The sequence below is a fragment of the Bufo gargarizans genome, chromosome 9 (genome assembly GCF_014858855.1).
Source record: "Bufo gargarizans isolate SCDJY-AF-19 chromosome 9, ASM1485885v1, whole genome shotgun sequence".
Lineage (NCBI taxonomy): Eukaryota > Metazoa > Chordata > Amphibia > Anura > Bufonidae > Bufo > Bufo gargarizans.
In genome coordinates, this window is record NC_058088.1 from 45,400,810 (window position 1) to 45,414,129 (window position 13,320).

The window sequence follows — 13,320 nt, forward strand, 5'->3', positions numbered from 1 at the left end:
TGTTATATGTACAGTATATACAGGTCATATATAATACAGGGGTTATGTGTACATTATATAGAGAGCGGTGTTATATATACAGTATATACAGGTCATATATAATACAGGGGTTATGTGTACATTATATAGAGAGCGGTGTTATATATACAGTATACAGGTCATATATAATACAGGGGTTATGTGTACATTATATAGAGAGCAGTGTTATATATACAGTATACAGGTCATATATAATACAGGGGGTTATGTGTACATTATATAGAGAGCGGTGTTATATGTACAGTATACAGGTCATATATAATACAGGGGGTTATGTGTACATTATATAGAGAGGGGTGTTATATATACAGTATACAGGTCATATATAATACAGGGGTTATGTGTACATTATATAGAGAGCGGTGTTATATATACAGTATATACAGGTCATATATAATACAGGGGTTATGTGTACATTATATAGAGAGCGGTGTTATATATACAGTATACAGGTCATATATAATACAGGGGTTATGTGTACATTATATAGAGAGCGGTGTTATATATACAGTATATACAGGTCATATATAATACAGGGGGTTATGTGTACATTATATAGAGAGCGGTGTTATATGTACAGTATATACAGGTCATATATAATACAGGGGTTATGTGTACATTATATAGAGAGCGGTGTTATATATACAGTATATACAGGTCATATATAATACAGGGGTTATGTGTACATTATATAGAGAGCGGTGTTATATATACAGTATATACAGGTCATATATAATACAGGGGTTATGTGTACATTATATAGAGAGCAGTGTTATATGTACAGTATACAGGTCATATATAATACAGGGGTTATGTGTACATTATATAGAGAGCGGTGTTATATATACAGTATACAGGTCATATATAATACAGGGGTTATGTGTACATTATATAGAGAGCAGTGTTATATGTACAGTATACAGGTCATATATAATACAGGGGTTATGTGTACATTATATAGAGAGCAGTGTTATATGTACAGTATACAGGTCATATATAATACAGGGGTTATGTGTACATTATATAGAGAGCAGTGTTATATGTACAGTATACAGGTCATATATAATACAGGGGTTATGTGTACATTATATAGAGAGCAGTGTTATATATACAGTATACAGGTCATATATAATACAGGGGGGTATGTGTACATTATATAGAGAGCGGTGTTATATGTACAGTATATACAGATCATATATAATACAGGGGTTATGTGTACATTATATAGAGAGCGGTGTTATATATACAGTATACAGGTCATATATAATACAGGGGTTATGTGTACATTATATAGAGAGCAGTGTTATATGTACAGTATACAGGTCATATATAATACAGGGGTTATGTGTACATTATATAGAGAGCAGTGTTATATGTACAGTATACAGGTCATATATAATACATGGGTTATGTGTACATTATATAGAGAGCAGTGTTATATATACAGTATACAGGTCATATATAATACAGGGGGGTATGTGTACATTATATAGAGAGCGGTGTTATATGTACAGTATATACAGATCATATATAATACAGGGGTTATGTGTACATTATATAGAGAGCGGTGTTATATATACAGTATATACAGATCATATAGGGATCTTTGTATATTATACCACAAAGAGTGTAGAAAGCAGTGACAGAAGTATCCAGATCACGTGACCTTCATGCGCCCGCGCTCTTAGGAGTTTTGGTCCTTGCCGGACTCCGTACTGACCCGCTGTGCACAGGAGGAGGCGGAGGGCGCCGCCATGGTGTCCAAGGTGAGTGCCGGGTCCTAGAGAAGAGCGGGCGGCGGCTCTGGTTGTCCTGATGGGCTCGTATACCTGGAACAGTGCTGGTCATGCTGGGTCTTGTAGTGCTGTCACTGTAGAAGTTGGCAGCTCCCTCCTCTATGATATGTCCGTATAACTTACTAGTGCACCCCCATATCTATATATACACCGGGCACTGCTGCACCCCCATATCTGTATATACACCGGGCACTGCTGCACCCCCATATCTGTATATACACCGGGCACTGCTGCACCCCCATATCTATATATACACCGGGCACTGCTGCACCCCCATATCTATATATACACCAGTCACTGCTGCACCCCCATATCTGTATATACACCGGGCACTGCTGCACCCCCATATCTGTATATACACCGGGCACTGCTGCACCCCCATATCTATATATACACCGGGCACTGCTGCACCCCCATATCTGTATATACACCGGGCACTGCTGCACCCCCATATCTGTATATACACCGGGCACTGCTGCACCCCCATATCTATATATACACCGGGCACTGCTGCACCCCCATATCTATATATACACCAGTCACTGCTGCACCCCCATATCTGTATATACACCGGGCACTGCTGCACCCCCATATCTGTATATACACCGGGCACTGCTGCACCCCCATATCTGTATATACACCGGGCACTGCTGCACCCCCATATCTGTATATACACCGGGCACTGCTGCACCCCCATATCTATATATACACCAGTCACTGCTGCACCCCCATATCTATATATACACCGGGCACTGCTGCACCCCCATATCTATATATACATCAGTCACTGCTGCACCCCCATATCTGTATATATACCGGGCAGTGCTGCACCCCCATATCTGTATATACACCAGTCACTGCTGCACCCCCATATCTGTATATACATCAGTCACTGCTGCACCCCCATATCTATATATACACCAGTCACTGCTGCACCCCCATATCTATATATATACCGGGCACTGCTGCACCCCCATATCTATATATACATCAGTCACTGCTGCACCCCCATATCTTTATATACACCAGTCACTGCTGCACCCCCATATCTTTATATACACCAGGCACTGCTGCACCCCCATATCTTTATATACACCAGGCACTGCTGCACCCCCATATCTTTATATACACCAGTCACTGCTGCACCCCCATATCTATATATACCAGTCACTGCTGCACCCCCATATCTATATATACACCAGTCACTGCTGCACCCCCATATCTGTATATACATCAGTCACTGCTGCACCCCCATATCTGTATATACATCAGTCACTGCTGCACCCCCCATATCTATATATACATCAGTCACTGCTGCACCCCCATATCTGTATTTACACCAGTCACTGCTGCACCCCCATATCTGTATATACATCAGTCACTGCTGCACCCCCATATCTGTATATACATCAGTCACTGCTGCACCCCCATATCTGTCTATACACCGGTCACTGCTGCACCCCCATATCTATATATATACCGGTCACTGCTGTACCCCCATATCTGTCTATACACCGGTCACTGCTGCACCCTCATATCTATATATATACCGGTCACTGCTGCACCCTCATATCTATATATACACCGGTCACTGCTGCACCCCCATATCTGTCTATACATCGGTCACTGCTGCACCCCCATATCTATATATATATACCGGTCACTGCTGCACCCCCATATCTATATATACACCGGTCACTGCTGCACCCCCATATCTATATATACACCGGTCACTGCTGCACCCCCATATCTATATATACACCGGTCACTGCTGCACCCCCATATCTATATATACACCGGTCACTGCTGCACCCCCATATCTATATATACACCGGTCACTGCTGCACCCCCATATCTATATATACACCGGTCACTGCTGCACCCCCATATCTATATATATACCGGTCACTGCTGCACCCCCATATCTATATATATATACCAGTCACTGCTGCACCCCCATATCTATATATATATATATATATATACCAGTCACTGCTGCACCCCCATATCTATATATATATATATACCAGTCACTGCTGCACCCCCATATCTATATATATATATACCAGTCACTGCTGCACCCCCATATCTATATATATATATATATATATATATATATACCAGTCACTGCTGCACCCCCATATCTATATATATATATATATATATATATATACACCAGTCACTGCTGCACCCCCATATCTGTCTATACACCAGTCACTGCTGCACCCCCATGTCACTGTGGTACCCCTATATCTGTCTACCGGTCACTGCTGTCTTTCTTGCCCCCAGATCCTGAAGCTGGCGGCGGTTCCGGCCGGGCTGCTCGCCTCCTCTTACGGCCTCTATGCTGTGTCTGAACGTGAAGCAAAAGGCGATCGTGTGAACCCCCGGCAGGTATCCGCGGCGCAGTGTGCACCATAGGGTGTATGGGGGTGGCTGTGGTGTACGCAGGGTGGTCCCCACTCATTGCCCCTCTGCTCTCTTTCCAGTTGTCAGTTTACATTGTTCCCCTCCAAGAATTGAGGTTCATTGAGGCGCAGCCGGGTCGCGTGCAGTGCGCCTTCTCTGCTGCGAGAAAAGCCGTGTGGCCGGCCGTCACCTGGACTCGGGTAAGAGCCCCCCCCCCCCCATAACGGGCTGACTGCGTGGGTCCACCCCCCGTGATCGCTCTTAGGATGTAACTCAGGATCAGTACAGGATAAGTAATGTATGTACACAGTGACTGCACCAGCAGAATAGTGAGTGCAGCTCTGGAGTATAATACATGATGTAACTCAGGATCAGTACAGGATAAGTAATGTATGTACACAGTGACTGCACCAGCAGAATAGTGAGTGCAGCTCTGGGGTATAATACAGGCTGTAACTCAGGATCAGTACAGGATAAGTAACGTATGTACACAGTGACTGCACCAGCAGAATAGTGAGTGCAGCTCTGGAGTATAATACAGGATGTAACTCAGGATCAGTACAGGATAAGTAATGTATGTACACAGTGACTGCACCAGCAGAATAGTGAGTGCAGCTCTGGAGTATAATGCAGGATGTAACTCAGGATCAGTACAGGATAAGTAATGTATGTGCTCAGTGACTTCACCAGCAGAATAGTGAGTGCAGCTCTGAAGTATAATACAGGATGTAACTGAGGATCAGTACAGGATAAGTAATGTATGTACACAGTGACTGCACCAGCAGAATAGTGAGTGCAGCTCTGGTAACACAGGATAATATTGTCATGTATGTTATTTCCATATGTCATCTGTAAGTTGATGGTCAGAGCTGGACTTGCTTATGTCCCAGTCATCAGTAGACTTGAAATTTGGGGAAGGGGGTGGGGAGTTGGTTTTATGTTCTGGTTGCTTTGTATCTTTCTGCTTTCTATAGAATGCCTGCATCTCCATCAGGAATGGAGTGGAAGAAACCGTACAGTTTGGGAGAGGTAAGTGCTGTGTCGGCTGTAGATACATTGAGTGCTCTTTGATTTACCATGAGTGACTATGGCAGAGCTTCCAGTCATTGTGTTTGCTCTTATCTCAAAGGCTTTGGATTGTTCTAGGTTTTACTGCATTTTTGTTAAAGGGGTATTCCCATCTTAGACAATGGGGGCATATCGCTAGGATATGCCCCCATTGTCTTATAGGTGCGGATCCCACCGCTGGGACCTGCACCTGTATCAAGAACGGAGCGGGGAGCTGTGGCTGGAGGACCCCAGATATCCCTGGGTCCGTCCACCACCAAGCGCTAATCCCCGCCTCTCCCATAGAAGTGAATGGGAGTGTGCAGCCCATGCTCCCATTCATTTCTATGGGGCAGACAGCAATAGCCGAACCAGCGCTCTGCTATTTTCGGCGGCTCCATAGAAATGAATGGAGGGCGGCTGCGCATGCACAGTGCGCTCTCCTTCACTTTCGGGGCTCCATTCTCGATATAGGTGCGGGTCCCAGCGGTGGGACCCGCACCTATAAGCTAATGGGGGCATATGTCTGAGATGAGAAAACGCCTTTAAGTTGTCATGAGGCTGTAGCCCGGACGCCCCCTTTAATTTGATTGAAGATCCTCAGTGCATACATCTTTCCAGAACCACTGCTTTCACTGTGATTACAGAACGACCTCTTTAAATGAAGATAAACATTTTCTGGACATCATGTGGGGGCCTAAAGCTGGTCACACATTCTAGATGTGGGGCGGCCAAACCCACCGATTTCGGCAGTACTATGTGACTATTGTGCAGCGCGGTGCCTCCTTTATCCGCCGAGCATGCATGTGTGCGGTGGTCAGTAGAGATGGCTGTCGGCCAATCTGATATATACTGCAAGCTCTCTGATTGTCTTTTTTCCCTCTCATCCAGATAGTTACCTCTATCTGAAGAACCCGCCCCCCGAATTTCTGCCACGAGTGGGGATCATTTCAGTCAGTGGACTGGCCGGCTTGGTTTTAGCCAGAAAAGGTAATTGTTGTATTTTAAATCTCTGGTGGAGGTAGTCAACCAGGAGCAGTGGAGATGTACTAGACCTAACGCTGCGGGCAGAGGTAAACCACCTGCCCTGTGCCCACCCTCCAGAAATGCATCCTTATCTCAGTGTTTACTGCTGGTGAAAACTGCTGTGAGAGGTGCACTGGCAGCCATGTTTGCCACCCAGCTTTCCCAAACTGAATAGGTGATTATATAGTGGTTTTTAGCATACAAGGAATTAAAGGTGAGCTAAGGACCCCCCGCCCCTGAAATCTCTGTCATTCTGTCATTTGTTTCCCAAGGTATTAGGTGGGGCCCAGTGCGTTCAGCTGGATATCTGTGTTATTGGGTGCGGATCCACACTCACACAGATTTACTTGGGGCTACTGCTAAGGGTGTTATTGAAGTGTCCCCCGGTATTCACCCTGTAACCCCCCACCATTTGCTGGTGAAGCTTAGTGTGCGTATGCTGGCCCTTTAAAAGCCGAATGAGGGGTGCATGCATCCTGCAGGCAGAAAGAGAAGGGCATGGAGCTGTCTGCGGCCTGCATGGAGGGACAGCGCTACTCTGGTGGCCGGGCCCACCAAGAAAGAGGGCTATCCCATGAACAAGCAGAGGGAAGTGGAGACTCAACCGCTGGTGCTGAGAGGTCTTCAGAAAGAGTGAAGAGAAGCTCTATTGGGGTTACAAGTTTCGGCACTGAACCAGTGCCCTCATCGGGAGGGGGCAGAGGCCAGCCTGAGCCCGGAGCGGGCGAGTAGAGCAGTGGTGGCCATAGGCCGCTCCTGTAACAGTTATGGATGCACCTTTGGAGCAACCAGGCAGATTCCAGACGTCTCAACTTTTTCCTTGGTAGTTCATGTACACATTTAACCAGGCAATAAAGCGTTAATCGCAGACGCTGGTTACATTGTATCATTTGTTATCCATATGAAGGTTACCAAGTATCTTAATTGATCTTTGTGCCCTCCTCATCATAGGCTCCAGACTGAAGAAGGTCGCTTACCCGCTGGGTCTGGGCGCCCTCGGCGCGTCCATCTGTTATCCGGCACAAACAGTCATTTTTGCCAAGGTAAAGACTTTATGGAGGGTTTGTTCTAGGACTGATAAAGGTGGTGCTTTCGAGATCTCTGCTTGCTGTCAGTGTAAAGGGCCATTCTTGTAGCAGATACGGAATGATCTCTGCAGTAAATAATGTTTAATGATCCTTGTGTTTTCTGGCACCAGGTCACCGGTAAGAAGTTATACAGCGCAGGTCATCGGACGTACGACGCCGTGAGCTCGTTATGGAAAACGAAGCCTCAGAAAGACAGAGCGATTCCTGCCCCATCAACAGAAGCAAAGGTAAATCAAGATGGAGAAGGACACCATCAGTCACCACATACTAAGTAATCCAAGCGTTTCCGATCCAAACGCTCTTCCCCCATCCCAACCGCTGCCCGAATTGCTGAGAAATCCATGATTTTGTGGTATGCAAATTGGCTACAATGAGGCATCACCATTGCACCAAAATACCCAGTCCTTATTGCTGCCCATGTAATCTCGTCTAGCGCCGTGTTCTCTCACATGCGGTGGCGCTTCAGGAATCGGTCCACGTGCATTACAGCTCCGGCACTCGCAGGGTCTTCTAAATAACATTAACACTTCTGCAAATGTGTAGGAGTCTGGGTCTCACTCCCCTTTCCTAAAGTCACTTCCCCACCCATCCTTTGGTTGAACTTGATGGACTTGTGTCTTTTTTTCTACCATAGTAACGATGTCATTACATTTCCCGCCCTGTCACTCAAAGCTGGCGAGGCGGGCAGCAATAAGGAGCGGGGCTCAAAGTGCAACTGTGATGCCCTTGTTGCACAAAGCAGCCAATTTGCTTATCACAAAATCACAGATTTATCAGAAATTTGGGCACAGTTCTAGATGGGGGAACAGTGTTTGAATAGGAGACGTGTGCACAACTGACACCGCACTTGGGTTACCATGGAGGTATGTGGTGATAGATCCCCTAGGGTTTAACATCTCAAAAAAATTCAAAAAGAATAACAAAATGTCCCAAATGTAACTCATCAAACACTGACCTATGACATGGATTATGGACATGAAGTAACATTCAAAACATCTAACAATATATAGAAGCAGACTGGAAAATAACTGCACAACTAGACAAGACGGAGGAATCGAACCTCACAAATGATCCACTATTATTAGCCACGAGATGGATCGGTATTCCTGGATACACCAGTCCAAATGATCCACTGTTATTAGCCACGAGATGGATCGGTATTCCTGGATACACCAGTCAGCCCCCAACCTCAGAGGGAATATCCCCAATGAAATGCGTGGTGTCTATGGAGAGAATAGAGACATTGAGTAACAAAGATAAACTATCTCTTTAAAAAATGGAAAACTGTTATTGAAACAGACGAAATAGAAAATCTTCCAACACACAAAATGGTGTAATGTAGAAAAATGTAAAAACTCCCAAGGAAACTAAATATATAGAACATTTATAAAATACGTGCAATATACGTTACACCTGTGTCTCAATATTAATGTTATATATATATATTTTATGACTTGTACTTGTTATACCTTTTTATTTATAGGAACTGTAATTGAAAATTACAATAAAAAAGATTATAAAAAAAAAAGCATTCTTAAGGCCCCTTTACTTGCAGCGATCTCCTCCACAGTATAGGGAGCAGTGATCACTAATGGCATTGCTCGTCCCCATACAGAAGTGTTCCTTCCCGACAATCGTCTGATCGTCAGTGGAGGAGGCACATTTATATGCAGTGATCTCCTCCACAGTATAGAGAGCAGTGATCACTAAAGCCATCGCTCGTCCCCATACAGAAGCGTTCCTTCCCGACAATCGTCTGCTCGTCAGTGGAGGAGGCACATTTATATGCAGTGATCTCCTCCACAGTATAGGGAGCAGTGATCACTAATGCCATGGCTCGTCCCCATACAGAAGCGTTCCTTCCTGACAATCGTCTGATCGTCAGTGGGGGAGGCACATTTATATGCAGTGATCTCCTCCACAGTATGGGGTGCAGTGATCACTAAAGCCATCGCTCGTCCCCATACAGAAGCGTTCCTTCCCGACAATCGTCTGCTCGTCAGTGGAGGAGGCACATTTATATGCAGTGATCCCCTCCACAGTATAGGGAGCAGTGATCACTAATGCCATGGCTCGTCCCCATACAGAAGCGTTCCTTCCCGACAATCGTCTGCTCGTCAGTAGAGGAGACACATTTATATGCAGTGATCTCCTCCACAGTATAGGGAGCAGTGATCACTAATGGCATTGCTCGTCCCCATACAGAAGCGTTCCTTCCCGACAATCGTCTGCTCGTCAGTAGAGGAGACACATTTATATGCAGTGATCTCCTCCACAGTATAGGGAGCAGTGATCACTAATGCCATGGCTCGTCCCCATACAGAAGCGTTCCTTCCCGACAATCGTCTGCTCGTCAGTAGAGGAGACACATTTATATGCAGTGATCTCCTCCACAGTATAGGGAGCAGTGATCACTATACATCAGTGTATTCCTTATTCCTCGTGTCCCGATCCCCTTGCTGCTCGCAGTCTCTGTACCTTTCTTGCTATCGCTCATGTTCCTGACAGGAGGCTGTGAGAGAAGAGGACGGTGCAGCAGAGACGTCACATGCAGGACCCAGTGCAGAAGAGGCGCAGGAACCGCCCGCCTCGCCTGAGCCTCCTAACAGATCCTCTGCAGACCCAGGAGAACCCAGCACCACAAGTGTCCCCACAGGTAAACTTCCCATGACAGTGGGGGAGGGGAACCCCTGCAGGACAGGTTGTCAGGGTTTGTGATGTCAACACACAGTTCCCAATATCCACAATTTTCTGCCCTTTGCTGCCATTTGCGGTTTTATTACCGATCGTGTGACTATTGTCTGACGATTATAGGGATTTCTACATTAAAGGTACAGACATCCTTGAACCCCATAATGCAGTGTAAATAGCCAGCAGAATAGTGACTGCAGCTCTGGAGTACTGTATGCAGCAGGCAAAGGAGCTGACACCCTCTGCTATACCAGTGAGTATAGCGGGTATCAGGCGCTGAATTGGGAGAGGTTTTAAAGGGACGGGCAGTAGGTTAATAGTGATCCCTATCCTCAGGGTGGGTCATCAGTATCAGATCGGTGGGGGTCCGACTCCTGGCACCCCTGCCAATCAGCTGTTTGAATGGGTAGTGGCCCATTCAAACTGCTAGTGGCCCATTAATGACTCTGCGACACCTCTACAACGAGGCCGATCTGCTATTGATGAGTAAAGGTGATCAATATTAACCCACTACACAACCCCTGTACAGCCTCATGGGCTTTCAACCGTGTTGGAAGAATGCTTCCACTCGCTGACAGCAAGCAGAACTGTGAAGACAAAGGGGGAGCGTGTGTGTGTGTGTGTGTGTGTGTGTGTGTGTATGTATGTGTATGTGTGTGTGTATATATATATATATATATATAAAATATCATACATATACAGTTGCAAGAAAAAGTATGTGAACCCTTTGGAATGATCTGGATTTCTGCACAAATTGGTCATAAAATGTGATCTGATCTTCATCTAAGTCACAACAATAGACAATCACAGTCGGCTTAACCTAATAACACACAAAGAGTTAAATGTTACCATGTTTTTATTGAACGCACCATGTAAACATTCACAGTGCAGGTGGAAAAAGTATGTGAACCCCTAGACTAATGACATCTCCAAGAGCTAATTGCAGTGAGGTGTCAGCCAACTGGAGTCCAGTCAGTGAGATGAGATTGGAGGTGTTTGTTACAGCTGCCCTATAAACACACACCAGTTCTGGGTTTGCTTTACACAAGGAGCATTGCATATATATATAGCGACTGTATATGGTCCCACCTGTGTATATACTGTAGATGGTCGTCCTGCTTTGTGTAACCCGATGTATTTCTATTCATTACAGAGCAGCCAAGTGACGTGAAGTTCCGGCCTCCACCAGAACTTGTGGACCACGGGCAGTCCAACCCAGAGGATGTGGATCTGTACAGCACCAGAACCTGAGAGACTGCACATCTGATGAGGGCGTGGCCCTGGATCCTGTGTGTGATAAGGATGTGGCCCCCAGATCCCATCTATGATGAGGCCCCACAGCTTCTCTGGGATTTTCTCTAACCCTTCTTACTCAAGTGCTTTACTTTTGATAAAATAAATCGGAGATTTCCCACCGTGATGGATCCGATCATTACTGATGGCGGGCGCCGTGGCCCGTCCTCGTGGTACGACACGTCCCTTCTCACCACGAAGAATCTGTGTCTGAAGCTCAGTCCTCTGATGTAAAGTCCTGCAGGTTCACAGTTCCTGTCTGATCTCATGGTTTCTGCTTACTCGCAGTGAATGTTTATATCTAAACGTGGTGATGGGTTGTTACAGTGTATCAGTGGAGACAATGCCTTGTGAGCTGAACACCATAACGGCACACATCTCTCGTCCTGGATTCCAAACTGATCGCTCTGACCTTCACTGAAACATTGTAACAAATATTCAGCAATACGTAGGGTGAAATCGGCAGCAAATCCACAAAAAATCTTAACACCTGCTGATTGTGACAAGATCTCAATGCAGATTTTCCTGCAGAAATGAAAATTCCAACCCTTCTGACCATAAGCGACCAGAGAAGGCTCTTCCCTAAAGGGGTTATCCAACACTAACAAATGCCCCCCCATATGCCGAGCCTATCACACTAATTCTACTTACCTGGCTCCCCACGTGGGTGACGCTAGGGAAGCTTGTCTCCGTCACCGCCTGCCATTGGCTGCTCCCACCCTTCACTGTTTTCGTCGAGCACGGGGAGAAGCAGCGGCAATGCGGGGACCAGAAGTGGCACAGGGAGCCAGGTAAGCAGAATAAGTGTGAGGGCCCCGGCATGGGGGGAGGGGCATTTGTACTGTTGGATAAGGCACTTACACTTACGGTAGCCTTTTCCGGCCGGCTGTTCTTGCAGGGGAACAGCCTGCCATATCTGTGCTACCGCAAGTCCACCATGCCGCCGGAAGTCGCTATAATGGGGGCCGGCCGCAGCACGGCAAACAAGCCGTATGCATTGAACTCTATAATAACCCAGTATGCAGTGAGCTCCCTCTAGTGGTGGCTGTATAATCTGTATGTAGTGAGCTCCCTCTAGTGGTGGCTGTATAATCTGTATGTAGTGAGTTCCCTCTAGTGGTGACTGTATAATCTGTATGTAGTGAGCTCCCTCTAGTGGTGGCTGTATAATCTGTATGTAGTGAGCTCCCCCTAGTGGTGACTGTATAATCTGTATGTAGTGAGCTCCCTCTAGTGGTGACTGTATAATCTGTATGTAGTGAGCTCCCCCTAGTGGTGACTGTATAATCTGTATGTAGTGAGCTCCCTCTAGTGGTGACTGTATAATCTGTATGCAGTGAGCTCTCTCTAGTGGTGGCTGTATAATCTGTATGTAGTCAGCTCCCTCTAGTGGTGGCTGTATAATCTGTATGTAGTGAGCTCCCTCTAGTGGTGGCTGTATAATCTGTATGCAGTGAGCTCCCTCTAGTGGTGGCTGTATAATCTGTATGTAGTGAGCTCCCTCTAGTGGTGGCTGTATAACCTGTATGTAGTGAGCTCCCTCTAGTGGTGGCTGTATAATCTGTATGTAGTGAGCTCCCTCTAGTGGTGGCTGTATCATCTGTATGTAGTGAGCTCCCTCTAGTGGTGGCTGTATAGTCTGTATGCAGTGAGCTCCCTCTAGTGGTGGCTGTATAATCTGTATGTAGTGAGCTCCCTCTAGTGGTGGCAGCAAAAAATAAATAAAAAACAGCAACACACTGCTGGAGCACAGAGCTCCTGCTCAGACACGCTGTGTGTGGATATCACTGGTCTGCAAAGCCCTTGCCCCCCTCTCCACTGCTGCCAGACATTCAAATAATTATCCTGCAGCAACACTTAATGTGAAGATCAATGACTAATGTCTCTGTAAAGTGACCACCCTCCCCCCCCCTCCTCCTCTCTTTCCTGAC

At 46.1% G+C, this 13,320-nt stretch overlaps 1 protein-coding gene across 1 annotated transcript; it reads left to right on the forward strand.

Annotated features, from left to right (window-relative positions):
• The first annotated feature begins 1,748 nt into the window (after nucleotides 1-1,748).
• On the forward strand, nucleotides 1,749-11,511 carry APOOL (apolipoprotein O like). The gene is made up of 9 exons (XM_044306171.1): nucleotides 1,749-1,805; nucleotides 4,125-4,229; nucleotides 4,325-4,444; nucleotides 5,219-5,273; nucleotides 6,183-6,281; nucleotides 7,269-7,360; nucleotides 7,516-7,632; nucleotides 9,914-10,061; nucleotides 11,250-11,511. The coding sequence occupies exons 1-9, from the start codon at nucleotides 1,794-1,796 to the stop codon at nucleotides 11,345-11,347; spliced, it is 846 nt and encodes a 281-aa protein (XP_044162106.1). The 5' UTR covers nucleotides 1,749-1,793; the 3' UTR covers nucleotides 11,348-11,511.
• The last annotated feature ends 1,809 nt before the right edge of the window (nucleotides 11,512-13,320 follow it).

Coding starts and splice junctions, on each gene's coding strand:
- APOOL (XM_044306171.1), top strand. Junction 5,274..6,182: donor AACCGTACAGTTTGGGAGAG/GTAAGTGCTGTG, acceptor CCTCTCATCCAG/ATAGTTACCTCTATCTGAAG. Junction 7,361..7,515: donor AAACAGTCATTTTTGCCAAG/GTAAAGACTTTA, acceptor TTCTGGCACCAG/GTCACCGGTAAGAAGTTATA.